We start from the raw sequence: 14,658 nt of genomic DNA, 5'->3' as shown, positions 1-14,658 counted from the left end.
TCTAGCTGTCTTTATACTTTTTAACAATACTGCTCCGTCTACTTTGAACATTTTCATCACCTCGCTTTCTCTAGCTCTTATTTTTCCATTTCTTTCCTGTGCCATTTGCTTTATGGTTTTTATTAGAGTTTCCATTTCCTCACACACTGAGACATCAAATGTTCCCTCTTTCGGCCATTTAGTACCCATTTTCCTGGTGCTTTTTTCAAATTTCTTAGACATTTCTTTTAGTTATTTTTTGCATAGGGGATGTCTAACGCTCAAAATGTCTACTTCCCTTTTACTCATTGCGGCCTGCATCGTTTTGGTCTTCCTAACGTCAGTCTCAGTTTTATTCCTTTTTCTGTGTTAATCTACCAAGTACTAGTATTTTCTTTAATATTAGTCTATAGACCGTTTTTATATTTATAATTGCTGCTCTTTTAAGTCATTTTCCTTATTTATTCTAGCTGTCACGGTCGTCCTCCTCTTCATCTGAAGAGGAGAGGCGAGAAGGATCGGAGGACCAAAATGCGGCGTGGTATGTGTTCATGATGAAATTTAATAAAGAAAACACTGAACACTGAAACACTATACAAAACAATAAACGAAATCACGACCGTGAAGCTAATGAGAACTGTGCTGACACAAGCAACTAACATAGACAATCACCCACAAACAAACAGTGAAACCCAGGCTACCTAAGTATGATTCTCAATCAGAGACAACTAATGACACTTGCCTCTGATTGAGAACCATACTAGGCCGAAACATAGAAATCCCAAAATCATAGAAAAACAAACAGACTGCCCACCCCAACTCACGCCCTGACCATACTAAATAATGACAAAAACAACAGAAATAAAGGTCAGAACGTGACACTAACGCTATGGATATTCTTGTTTCTGGGTTTATTCCTTTAGCTTTCTGTGATATACGTATTTATTCTTTACTTCCTATTTTCATGTTTTGTGCTATTGCCTTATTAAACCACTTTATCTTGTAGTACTTTATGTTACTCCCTATAGATCCAGGGCTAAAAACTTTAACGATCTGTTCAAACCCTAAATATTTTGACCCTATTCTCTCCTATTTATATCCATGTTACTTTTCTCTCTCTGATTATTGTACTCTAACTATTGATAATTACTCCTGTTTCTCGTGTTTTTATCTGTTCTCTCTTTTTGAGTCTATTCTTATTTCATGCATGTAGAACCATAGCAACGGACCTCGGCACTTTACAAGAATGACCAATACATGTCCTCCTGCTGATTCCTCTGAAAGGGACACCCCTTTTCTGGAAAAAACCCAAGAGGTGTAACCAGGTCTAATGGTGTCTAATGAGCCAGAGCACAAAACTAGTGCACTAGTTTTGCTGGCTCCTTCTGAAATAAATAATTGCCACATGTGTACTGAAAAATTCACAATAACCCTCGGTGCATAACTCGGTCTCCGATAACTTCCACACTTACCACCTCTGATACTTCACCCTCATTTACTTCCATTTCTCCTCCTGTCTTCAGCTCCCACTGCTTACACTTTCAAACCGTCACCCTTTTTCCCACAATTTTTATCCGACTCAAGCTCACCCTCTTCTTCCCTGTCTCTTCAACCTCCTCGCCCTCTCTTTTTCCCTCCATTCCTCCTCCGTTTTCCAAGTATATGTCTCCTGATAAAACTGCACTACTCCTGACAATCATCTTATTCTTGCTTTCTCTAGGGAATCCATTTCCACCACCTCGCCGCGTCCTCAGCTGTCAGCTAGTTGCGTCCGATTCAGAAATGTTTCAAACCTCAAGTCTTAGCTTTGTGTGTGTTTTTCGCCACTTATTCAGACCACTGATTCCGACGTGTTTAAAATTTGTCTCCATAATGTTCCCCCCATCAGACTGAAGATTGCGGCGAGTGCAGACGAGATTTTAGCTTACTTCAAGTAACTTTTATCCCTCTCAAACTTACTTAAATGTAACAGAACTGGCTTATAGTAAACACAATAGAGAACAGCACTTAGTTGGCCACTAATTTGAAACTTTGAGAAATGGAAGAAAAAAATGTGCGAAAGAGCAAAGGGAGGAGAAGACAGTTGGACATTCGGTTGATTCTGAAAATCCAGTCACTAGTCCCGCACCCAAAAAGACAGAAAGAATTGTCTTTGCGCGAACTACAGGTCAACATAATCGATGCCGTCTCTGCAAAGATAAATGAAAGAGCCGATGGTCTGGAGAAAATGATAGGCGACAACACATCAAATATCGTTGACCTCGAGACCTCTCTGAATCATGCATACAAGAGTATCGAAGAGCTTAAACTTGCAAACACGGCTACTTCTGAGAAATGCACTGCACAGGAGGAGACCATCGCTGACATGCAAGAGCGCTTATCGGAAGCAGAGCGATACCGGGGAAGTTGGGGGGCTACGGCTTTATGGTATCCCCGAGGACCAGGATGAGAATGTGATGCCCTTAGTAGGAGACATCTGTAAACATGTGGCACCGGACTTCCCCCGATGGATAAATGGATATGGCTGTGGATGTCGCTCATCGTAGGGGAAGAAACAAGATACCATCGTCAGCCGCTCGTTCAGCCGCACGATCATCATCCAGTTTGCTTTTCGCACAGCGAGAGATGCAGTTTGGAAGAAAGCAAAGGAAAGCACCTTTCTGAAAGAGAGAATTTAGATTCGGTGAGGACCTGACTGCAGCAGACAAGGCATCAAAGGCAAAATGGTGGCCTCTTGTACAACAGGCCCGGAATCAAGGAAAGGGTGGATACTACAGGGGAATCAGAGCCTTTTTCGCCGACGGAAAATAAATACGACCGGGGTGATTTGTTCTGTCGGTATGTTTGGGAAATATTAGGAACTGCTGAAATTTAAAATCCGCTCAACCTGTATTACTTATGGAAAACAGCCTGCTTTAAGAAGGAGATGTGTAGTAGCTGAACTCTCTAAGACAATTGCGGATATCACGGAGATTGAGCATCTTGATCTTAATGAGAACGCTAAATTGAATAATTTACAGAATCACTAGATACATTGTATGAGGAAAAGGCTAGAGGAGCCTTCATAAAGATCCAGAAAACAATGGCTTGAAAAAGGCAAAAAGAACAGTAGACACTTAAATTTGGAAAAGCGGAGAGGGGAACTCAACACACTTCAAAAACGTAAGATTAATGGGGTTACCACTGAGGATGGAGAGTTGTTATCAGACTTTACCACTAAGTTTTATGAGACTCTTTACTCCTTGATAACAATTTGAGTGACTAAGGATCTCCTTGATTCTATAGAGAATGTTAATTCGGTTAGTGAAGAATTCAATTGGTCTTGTTGTCAAGATGTATCCATTATGGATATCCAGTATGGGGTTGCTCAGTTAAAAAATAACAAATCTCCAGGTTGTGATAGATTAACCTCTGAATTTTACAAAACCTTCTCTGAAGAAATAGCACAATTTTTACTTGAAACGTTTAAGGAGGCTATAAAGAAGGAAGAACTACCTGCCTCTATGAAGCAAGGGGTTATTACTCTTATACCTGAACCACACAAGGATCTCTTAAATATTGATAATTGGCGTCCAATCACTCTCCTAAATAACGACTACAAAATTATAGCCTTAATCTTTGCAAAAAGGTTCAAGTTTTGCTTGAATGATCTGATTGATGAACGTCAATCAGGGTTTATGAAAGGGTGCCATATATCTAATAATCTGAGGCTGGTGTTCAACTTGGTTGAGTATTGTGATCTATTGGATGACTTCCCTGTTATCCTATTTTGGGATTTTCAGAAAGCATTTGATACAGTAAGTCAAAATGTTATATTTAATTTTCTTAAGCATTTGAAGTTTGGTCTTTTTTTGTTGATGCTATTAGAACTCTGTATAATGGTGGCAATAGCTGTATCAAACTCTGTCATGGAACATCCTCAAGGTTTAACATTTACAATGGAATATGACAAGGTTGTCCAATTTCACATTTTTAAACTTTTTTGTTAGCATCTCAAATGTTATGCTCATTAGTTCATAAAAGTACATTTTGAAGGCATTACATTCCAGGCCAGAGAGATCAAGATATCCCAACTGGCGGATGACACCTCACTGTTTTTGAAAAATGTGTCACAAACTAGATTAGCATTGGATATCGTGAAGCAGTTCTCCAAAATCTCAGGTTTGGTATTAAATCCTTCCAAATGTGAGATGTTTGTTCTGAAATAAGTTGTCAATCCAGCAGATTGTAACATCTCTGAAAAAGATACTGTAACCTACCTCGGTGTAAAAATCACCAAAAATCGTAAGGCTGTGAATGATCTTAATTTGAACCCTGTAACTGAATCTGTCAAAAACAAATTATCCTATGGTTAGGGAGGGATTTAAGTCTTCAAGGAAGGGTGCTTTCATCCAAAATTGAGGGACTATCTCGTGCAGCCTATCTTTTTTCATCTATTGACATTCCCAAATCCACTTGCTGTACCTTAGATAGGCCATTGTACAATATGGAAAAACAAGCCACATAAGATAAAAAGAGATATCACCAACAGGGTTTGTGACGGCGGTCTAAATGTCTTAGACTTCACTCTCTTCAATCAGATATCAAAGGTCAACTGGGTTAAAAGGTACATAAAAAATCCTCATAGTTTCTGGAATATTATACCTCATTTGTTTTTCAGAAGGTCGGGGGGCTTAATTTTTTACGACAATGTCCATATATTGTGGGTAAACTTCTTGTGAAACTGGCAGCTTTTCACAAGCAGGCTTTAATGTGCTGGGCTTTGTTGTATAACCACAACTTTTCACCTCATAAATGATTTATATGGAACAATGGGTCAATATTACATAGAAACAAGATGTTATTTTACCATAATTGGTTCTCGAAAAACATGTACTTGTCAGCCAATTAGTTAATATTAGTGGGAATCTATTTACGCGGAGAGAATTTATGGAAAGATACAACTTTGAGGTTTCAAGCAAGGATTATGACACTGTTATTAAAGCTATACCTAGTGGGATAAAAACTTTACTGCAGAATAATGCTTATTTTGGAATATCTTCGATTGTAAGCGATATCCAGATTAATGGCATAGGTCTACTAGATATGAAATTCAACAATTGTTTATTAAGGGATATTTTCCACAGGAAGTCTATTCCCTCTGCGATATTTTATTGGGCTTCATCGTTTGATGTAAACTGGCACCGTGCTTGGCTCACTCCACACAAATTTATGGTGACCAATAAAGTAAAGGAGATCTCCTTTAAGATTATCCATAGATTATATCTGTGTAATAGCTTGATTTCTAAATACAGTGGGGCAAAAAGTATTTAGTCAGCCACCAATTGTGCAAGTTCTCCCACTTAAAAAGATTAGGCCTGTAATTTTCATCATAGGTACACTTCAACTATGACTGACAAAATGAGAAAAAAAATCCAGAAAATCACAATGTAGGATTTTTAATGAATTTATTTGCAAATTATGGTGGAAAATAAGTATTTGGTCACCTACAAACAAGCAAGATTTCTGGCTCTCACAGACCTGTAACTTCTTTAAGAGGCTCCTCTGTCCTCCACTCGTTACCTGTATTAATGGCACCTGTTTGAACTTGTTATCAGTATAAAAGACACCTGTCCACAACCTCAAACAGTCACACTCCAAACTCCACTATGGCCAAGACCAAAGAGCTGTCAAAGGACACCAGAAACAAAATTGTAGACCTGCACCAGGCTGGGAAGACTGAATCTGCAATAGGTAAGCAGCTTGGTTTGAAGAAATCAACGGTGGGAGCAATTATTAGGAAATGGAAGACATACAAGACCACTGATAATCTCCCTCGATCTGGGGCTCCACACAAGATCTCACCCCGTGGGGTCAAAATGATCACAAGAACGGTGAGCAAAAATCCCAGAACGCTACGCCGCCAGGGACTCAAATCCTGCAGTGCCAGACGTGTCCCCCTGCTTAAGCCAGTACATGTCCAGGCCTGTCTGAAGTTTGCTAGAGAGCATTTGGATGATCCAGAAGAAGATTGGGAGAATGTCATATGGTCAGATGAAACCAAAATATAACTTTTTGGTAAAAACTCAACTCGTCATGTTTGGAGGACAAAGAATGCTGAGTTGCATCCAAAGAACACCATACCTACTGTGAAGCATGGGGGTGGAAACATCATGCTTTGTGGCTGTTTTTCTGCAAAGGGACCAGGACGACTGATCCGTGTAAAGGAAAGAATGAATGGGGCCATGTATCGTGAGATTTTGAGTGAAAACCTCCTTCCATCAGCAAGGGAATTGAAGATTAAACGTGGCTGGGTCTTTCAGCATGACAATAATCCCAAACACACCGCCCAGGCAACGAAGGAGTGGCTTCGTAAGAAGCATTTCAAGGTCCTGGAGTGGCCTAGCCAGTCTCCAGATCTCAACCCCATAGAAAATCTTTGGAGGGAGTTGAAAGTCCATGTTGCCCAGCAACAGCCCCAAAACATCACTGCTCTAGAGGAGATCCGCATGGAGGAATGGGCCAAAATAGCAGCAACAGTGTGTGAAAACCTTGTGAAGACTTACAGAAAACGTTTGACCTCTGTCATTGCCAACAAAGGGTATATAACAAAGTATTGAGATAAACTTTTGTTATTGACCAAATACTTATTTTCCACCAGAATTTGCAAATAAATTCATTAAATCCTACAATGTGATTTTCTGGCATTTTTTCCCACATTTTGTCTGTGATAGTTGAAGTGTACCTTTGATGAAAATGACAGGCCTCTCATCTTTTTAAGTGGGAGAACTTGCACAATTGGTGGCTGACTAAATACTTTTTTGCCCCACTGTATATACCTGATGTTACCAGTGAATGCAGTTTTTGCGAACTAGAAACGGAATCTATTGAACACTTATTCTGTCATTGTTTGTATAGTGAAGTGTTCTGGACTGATGTAAAACCATATCTTGGCCTCAAATTGCATACAACCATGAAAAGTTTGACATATTATTTTACTACACTGATTCCACACCTTGATGTCATAAATATCTTTATTGTATTAGGAACATTTTTCATACACAAATCAAAATTTATGAAGAAAAAGACCCTCTTAATTTTTATCAGATTTGGAGAACTATTTAGAGTCATTAAAACGCATACAAAACGTAAAAAACAATGTATTCGCTACATGTCTGTATTTGAATTGATATAATGTTGATTAGTTTTATTTATTTATTTTTTTTTAAATTTCTTTGTGGAATCCCGCTGGCTGTTATGTTTATGTTTTGCATGTTACTGTAAAAAATGTATAAAAATGTTATATGTATGTGTTATATGTATACATAGAAACATTTCCTGTGTGTCTTCAACCTCATTCCCGCCCCCGGAAACAAGACCTGTGATTGATTAATTTGCCACGCACTGCAATCATGTGACTAACCACAACGCTCTGGGTTAGCTCAAATGCGACGCAGCAGGTGAGACAGGAGCAACATAAAAATTGTAGCATTCATTTCAGAGCCTTACACCATTAACGTATAAATCATTAAAATAACTAATATTAGATTAATACAAATAGCAATACACTTTTCGTATAATTTTAAGAATAGCTTAATTCGACCCTCTCTTTGCTAAAATGGAATGTTCTCTCTAACGATACTCCAATCACATGTTTTGTTTTGTCGAGTGCCCACCAAGCAGCAGGAAGGTGAACTTTGAGCTCTGCACAGACCTAACAAGAATTTTACAAGGTTTTTGATTTTATTCACACTGTAGTTGTCTTTGAGTAAATACAACATGGAAAAAGAAAACCTATCCGTGGTGTTGCATTCCCAGGGCGACCTCAGACTGGTAATATAGTAGTCTCTAAACTTTGTCATGTTGATATAAGCAGATCGAGATTTAATGAAAACTGCAACTTTCTGTCAATATCACAAAGTTGATAACCAACGTTAGTTAGCTAATTTGCTCATGGCATAGCTTCGTCCCCGAACTAGCCATTTAAATGACCATATACAATATTAATAATTTTGACTTTTTAACATTAAAAGCCAAATGTTTTAATATAAATTGTCATTTAAATTGCTGGTTTCGGGACGCGAATGGAAAAATAATTAAGATTGATTATCCGAATGGTCAGACTAATTGTGACGATTGATTTCTTACAGGAACAACGACCCATCCCTGAACCAGGTCCAAATGGTATAAGAAACCATGCAGACAGCTTGTACAGTATACATTTCTGCATTTGATTTTTAATTGTGTACAGTTTGTGTATCCTGTGGCGCAATTGCTTGTCTTTCCTTTATTCAGAGGTGTTGCTTCAGATGCATTCAGTTGGGATCTGTGGGTCGGATGTGCACTTCTGGCAAAATGGACGCATAGGTGACTATGTGGTAAAAAAGCCCATGGTGCTGGGGCATGAGGCCTCTGGTCGGGTGGTGAAGGTGGGCTCAGCAGTGAAGAACCTCAAAGAAGGTAAGAACTGTGCATGCATGTGAGAAGGAAGTACTCATTTGATTCAATGTTGTTTTTCTTTTAATGCAGGTTAATGTTCACCAGTTATAAAAACTGAACAGATAATGCAACTTTGGATTGTCTGTCAATTATTCATATGTGTTGGATAATTAGGTGATAGAGTCGCTGTAGAGCCAGGTGTCCCTCGCGAGATAGATGAGTTCTTCAAATCAGGAAAATACAATCTTTCCCCCACTATCTTCTTCTGTGCCACACCCCCTGATGATGGGAATTTGTGCAGATTTTACAAACACAGCGCCAACTTCTGTTACAAGTGAGTTCATTATTTCTACTTTATCTACAAGGACAGATAACTGTCAACATACTGCAATGTAGAACATTTGGGGTAACATGAGAAACCTACATTGCTTAAGTTCTCTGTTTCTGTGTATGAACAGGCTGCCTGACAATGTGACATATGAGGAGGGGGCTCTGATTGAGCCCCTGTCTGTGGCTATTCATGCCTGCCGCAGAGCTGGAGTGACCCTGGGCAGTAGTGTACTGATCTGTGGGGCAGGTAGGTAAAGCTCAGCTGTCATTAATTGTTACTGTTATTTACTGTTACTGCAGCTTGGACCCATGAAGTGTGACACAATTTTGCAGTTGCAGCTATTCAGGTTTTATGTCCAGTCATTCAACTACTACAAGACATGATGAAATGAAATACAAATCGATGTAACTTTGCCAAACATACAGCCAATAAGAAGTATGCCGCTTATTACATTCCACTAACATGCCCATGCAAGTTCGGAAATGAAAGAATGTGGTTTAGTTACAGAAGTGAGAATCATGCTGACACAGCATAACAACAGTGGGGAAACCCAGTCAACTTAAACACCCATAGTAACAGACTTGATATTTAACAAATCCACTCTGCTGGTAAGACAACTAACACATGTAAATAAAGATCAGCTCTTGCTTTTTAGTTAATGATAGATGTATTTTCGACATAGACCTGGCGATAGACTAGTGTCCAGGGAGTGTACTTTCACATCAAGGTGCCTCAAGCTACTGAATCAGTTGATAGGCTCCTGCCCTATGGGCCCTTCTGGCTCAGACAAGGCTTGTGTACTATTTCCTATACCGACCCCTCATGTCATCACTTCTAGCCCTCATGCACACAGTTTCACAATGACCAGCTAATTTGAAAAATATCCTGTATGGTTACTAGCACAGCCTCATATCCCCATCGAGTGCATCGGCGTGGAGAGCAGTGTCCAAACTTCCAATTAACATGTGCACAGTCAAACTAAGCATTTCTCTTTTCCGTATCACAGGACCAATTGGGCTGGTCTGTCTGCTGGTGGCCAAGGCTATGGGTGCCTCACAGGTGGTCATAACTGGTAAGGCACAGGGTGAAACACTACACTCTTTATGGAATCTGTTTTGGTTCTCTCAAATCTAAATTGTCTACTGAGGACTTCCTTCTTTTGAAAGGGCTTCGAAGTGAAAAGCTTTTTGTGTGGGTACATGAGTAATACTGTGTGCTGGCCCAGTATAGTAGGGACTGCCACGGTATTATTTTTGTCTTTCCTGTTTCAGACCTGTCAGCAGATCGCCTGGTCATGGCCAAGGAGCTGGGAGCAGACTTTCCTCTGACTGTGAAGAGAGAGGATGGGCCTGAGGAGATGGCTAAGAGAGTTGAAGGACTGCTGGGAGCACAGCCTCATATCACCATTGAGTGCACCGGTGTGGAGAGCAGTGTCCAGGCTGCCATTTATGTAAGTACAGCCACAAGAGTGATATTAGAGCCCATGGAAATACTGTACTGTGAAATGTTGCCGTTTTCTCTTACAAAAAAAACGAACTATTTCAACCAAGACAAAGAACTGATGTTGGTAGAAGATGGAGGGAATGTTGACGCACAACTAAAGAAATTACAGTTAACGAAAATGTACGCTTAATCCAGTATGAACTAATCTATAGAATTTATTATACAAGAAACAAAATTCACAAATTCTACAGCACAGCAACAGAGTCATGTCTTAAGTGTAAAACTAATAATGACTCAATAATAATGATTCATGCTTTCTGGGAATGCTATAAAGTCCAAAGGTTATGGGCGGAGACAGTTGGCTGTCGGAAGTATTAGAATGTAAACATACTTTTAATCCGTCTGTCTGCATAGTTCAAGACATTGCATATGGGGGAGTGGTGAGAAGGAAAGAAATTCCACAAATGTACTTTTAACAAAGAACAGCTGTTAATTGAAATGCATTCCAGGTGACTACCTCATGAAGCTGGTAGAGTGCCAAGAGTGCAAAGCTGTCATCAAGGCTGGCTACTTTGAAGAATATCAAATATAAAATATTTTGATTTGTTTAACACTTTTTTGCTATCTACATGATTCCATATGTGTTATTTCATAGTAAAAATAAAGAACCTTTAATGGGTAGGTGTGTCCAAACTTTTGACTGGTACTGTATATATATGCTCGCTGCCAGGCTACACGTCCTGGAGGAGTGGTGGTTCTAGTGGGGTTGGGTGCAGCGATGACCACTGTCCCACTGCTTAATGCTGCTCTCAGAGAGGTGGACATCAGAGGGGTCTTCCGCTACTGCAACACGTAAGTGAACCTCAGGTTAACCTCAGGTTAACTAGGTACAGAACCTCAGGTTAACTAGGTACAGAAAATAAGTTGTTGTCTTTTACACTGCCATTCATCTCACACAACCGAGCCCTGAACAATTTGACTTGTTTCATAATCAACAGGTGTAGACTGTTTTATTTAACCTTTATTTAACTAGGCAAGTCAGTTAAGAACAAATTCTTATTTACAATGACGGTCTAGGATCGGGGGGTTAACTGCCTTGTTCAGGGGCAGAACGACAGATTTTTACCCTGTCAGCTTGGGGATTCGATCTAGCAACCTTTCGGTTACTGGCCCAATGATCTAACCACTAGGCTACCCGTCGCCCCAGACTAACAGGCATACATCTTAATCAGGTTACCTGTTGCCCAAACAGCAATTTTCACTCTTGAAATGTGATATTTGGAGACGTTACTGAATGAAACTAAGCATATGATTTGACAAACCGTTATGCTCACAACAGCTTTCTGTTTCATCATGTGATTTCAAGTTGCGTTTGAGTGGGATTGCTTGATTACCATATTTGTATAAGATAACACAAAACTGTTAAATAGTCTTTGAATCTTATAAACCAGAAAGTATTGAAATATTGTAGTTGTTGTGTTTTGTCTCGTCCTCTAGTCAGTACCTAGCTGCTGCCACCAGGAGGAGGTAGAGACTAATTCACCCACTGTATTTCAAGTCCAGTGTGTTGCACATATTGTAATAGAGACAATCAATCTCCTGGTCATACAATAAATATTTAAAAATGTAAATGGTTTATGTAAAACTGTTGACTGATAAAACCTAATGACAATTCACAGTAAAACAAATATATTCAAATGAGCCAGCCAAACAGAAATGGGGGTTTATTTGAGATTTTATTGTTATCTTGACATAATGATTTGATACTATCATGAGGCATGCACACAGATAAATGTAAAATTTTCAAATGGCATTTTTAGTACAATGCATGTTAAAAGCATTACTCAGTCGTAAGGCTTCCTCAGTCACAGTGGGATTCATTGTTCATCTTTCTCTCAAGGCTGAAGCCCGACACAGCAGAATGAGGGATATTTGCAGTGGCTAACCATGACACTTATGAGCACAATCCTAGACAAAGTTATCTTTATGTACAGACATTCTAATACTGCTTATGGCAATGGACACAGTTCTTACAACACAATACATTCACAATCGACTCAACTGAGTTTCTGTTGGGGTGAAACACATAAGATGAACATAACACACATAGAAACTACCCTTTCAAGTTTCATACATTGCTTATAGTTCTGAATGAACTGTTATTAAAATGTGTGAGAGACAGTGCTGTCCAATACATTGTGTTGACATATGGAAGTTTAAAAAACACTTGCACACTAGTCTGTAACATTTACCTCATGACCAGATTGAACTTCTGCTAAATGAAAAAGTTCAAATCTGAAGGGATGTGGCGTTTTGAAACATACAACCTCTCCTGCTAGCATTGGCTTGATATATATAAAAAATAATATTACCCTAGTAACTCCCAAATACCCTTTCATTGTCCATCTAAACTATAATGGCAGGATTTCAATTGTCCTTTAGCGGTCAAGGGCTTTTTTCCCTGCTATCAAAACAGCAGGAAAAATCAATAGATATTTACAAAGCAACCATGAGCCTTCCCCATTACTTCAGACACATTAGCAAAATATGTGTTTACACAAAAAATTAAAACAACAAAAACTAAATTAAGCAATATGCAGTTACAATATTACATTGATATGAATATAAAAAAATACTTTGATGTATTCCATGTAGTCTCACTGAACTGACATCCAAAAAACACCAACAGGCCAGATAAATACAACAGAGCCCCGAAGCCAGCGCAGGAAGTCTTCAAATCAAATTTGACTTGTCACATGCTTGGTAATCAACAGGTGTAGACTAACAGTGAAATGCTTACCTACAGGCCCTTCCCAACAATGGGAGGTCTTCAGGAATATGGTCCCTAATGTTCCAACAATTACAGCAAGTTGTGTTTATCTGTTGTCTTATAACTCACCTGTTAATGTGTTTTGTCTTCTTATTCTAGCTGGCCAATAGCTATAGCGATGCTGGCCTCTAAGAAGGTGAACGTGGCGCCCCTGGTGACCCACCGGTTCCCCCTAGAGCAGGCTGTGCAGGCCTTCGAGACCACACGCCAGGGACAAGGGGTCAAGATCATGCTCAAGTGTGACAAGACTGACCAGAACCCCTGAGAGGACTGGGAACACCAGGACCAATAAGAGAGTCAGTATAGACAACCACAGTGTTCTAGATCTAACAGTTGATTATTCTGTTATTGTATACTTTCAATGTTTGATTCTATTCAGGCATACATCTTAATCAAGTTACCTGTTGCCCAAACAGCAATTTTCACTCTTGAAATGTGATATTTGGAGACGTTACTGTATGAAACTAAGCATATGATTTGACAAAACGTTATGCTCACAACAGCTTTCTGTTTCATCATGTGATTTCAAGTTGCGTTTGAGTGGGATTGCTTGATTACCATATTTGTATAAGATAACACAAAACTGTTAAATAGTCTTTGAATCTTATAAACCAGAAAGTATTGAAATATTGTAGTTGTGTTTTGTCTCGTCCTCTAGTCAGTACCTAGCTGCTGCCACCAGGAGGAGGTAGAGACTAATTCACCCACTGCATTTCAAGTCCAGTGTGTTGCACATATTGTAATAGAGACAATCAATCTCCTTGTCATACAATAAATATTTAAAAATGTAAATGGTTTATGTAAAACTGTTGACTGATAAAACCTAATGACAATTCACAGTAAAACAAATATATTCAAATGAGCCAGCCAAACAGAAATTGGAGTTTATTTGAGATTTTATTGTTATCTTGACATAATGATTTGATACTATCATGAGGCATGCACACAGATAAATGTAAAATTTTCAAATGGCATTTTTAGTACAATGCATGTTAAAAGCATTACTCAGTCGTAAGGCTTCCTCAGTCACAGTGGGATTCATTGTTCATCTTTCTCTCAAGGCTGAAGCCCGACACAGCAGAATGAGGGATATTTGCAGTGGCTAACCATGACACTTATGAGCACAATCCTAGACAAAGTTATCTTTATGTACAGACATTCTAATACTGCTTATGGCAATGGACACAGTTCTTACAACACAATACATTCACAATCGACTCAACTGAGTTTCTGTTGGGGTGAAACACATAAGATGAACATAACACACATAGAAACTACCCTTTCAAGTTTCATACATTGCTTATAGTTCTGAATGAACTGTTATTAAAATGTGTGAGAGACAGTGCTGTCCAATACATTGTGTTGACATATGGAAGTTTAAAAAACACTTGCACACTAGTCTGTAACATTTACCTTATGACCAGATTGAACTTCTGCTAAATGAAAAAGTTCAAATCTGAAGGGATGTGGCGTTTTGAAACATACAACCTCTGCTGATAGCATTGGCTTGATATACAGTACCAGTCAAAAGTTTGGACACATACTCATTCAAGGGCATTTGTTTATTTTTACTATTTTCTACATTGTAAACTCAGCAAAAAAGAAACGTCCTCTCAACATCAACTGTGTTAATTTTCAGCAAACTTAACATGTGTTA

The 14,658-nt window shown here is 39.0% G+C and overlaps 1 protein-coding gene and 1 long non-coding RNA gene across 4 annotated transcripts; one reads left to right on the top strand and one right to left on the bottom strand.

The window, feature by feature from the left end:
* Positions 1-7,338: 7,338 nt before the first annotated feature.
* On the top strand, positions 7,339-13,863 carry LOC110506435 (sorbitol dehydrogenase). 3 transcript variants are annotated; one of them, XM_036964551.1, is made up of 10 exons: positions 7,339-7,418; positions 7,717-7,791; positions 8,109-8,142; positions 8,254-8,418; positions 8,572-8,731; positions 8,856-8,974; positions 9,735-9,800; positions 10,000-10,178; positions 10,902-11,023; positions 13,101-13,863. In XM_036964551.1, exons 2-10 carry the CDS (start codon positions 7,738-7,740, stop codon positions 13,264-13,266), a joined length of 1,065 nt encoding a protein of 354 aa, XP_036820446.1. In that variant the 5' UTR covers positions 7,339-7,418; positions 7,717-7,737; the 3' UTR covers positions 13,267-13,863. The 3 variants fall into 3 exon arrangements, with proteins under 3 accessions (XP_036820446.1, XP_021441713.2, XP_021441714.2); XM_021586038.2 differs by having other exon boundaries at positions 7,365-7,791; XM_021586039.2 differs by lacking the exons at positions 7,339-7,418; positions 7,717-7,791 and adding an exon at positions 7,425-7,691.
* Positions 11,651-14,658, bottom strand: LOC110506436. Its single transcript, XR_002470967.2, has 2 exons — positions 14,490-14,658; positions 11,651-12,498 (listed from the first exon to the last, which is right to left on the bottom strand). It is a non-coding gene; the product is annotated as an uncharacterized LOC110506436 (long non-coding RNA).

This window comes from Oncorhynchus mykiss, chromosome 26 (genome assembly GCF_013265735.2).
Source record: "Oncorhynchus mykiss isolate Arlee chromosome 26, USDA_OmykA_1.1, whole genome shotgun sequence".
NCBI classification, from domain to species: domain Eukaryota; kingdom Metazoa; phylum Chordata; class Actinopteri; order Salmoniformes; family Salmonidae; genus Oncorhynchus; species Oncorhynchus mykiss.
This window is presented reverse-complemented; position numbering and strand designations above follow the sequence as displayed.

Coding starts and splice junctions, on each gene's coding strand:
- LOC110506435 (XM_036964551.1), top strand. CDS start 7,738: ATGGAAAAAGAAAACCTATCCGTGGTGTTGCATTCCCAGGGCGACCTC. Junction 8,143..8,253: donor CCCTGAACCAGGTCCAAATG/GTATAAGAAACC, acceptor TCCTTTATTCAG/AGGTGTTGCTTCAGATGCAT. Junction 8,419..8,571: donor AGTGAAGAACCTCAAAGAAG/GTAAGAACTGTG, acceptor TTGGATAATTAG/GTGATAGAGTCGCTGTAGAG.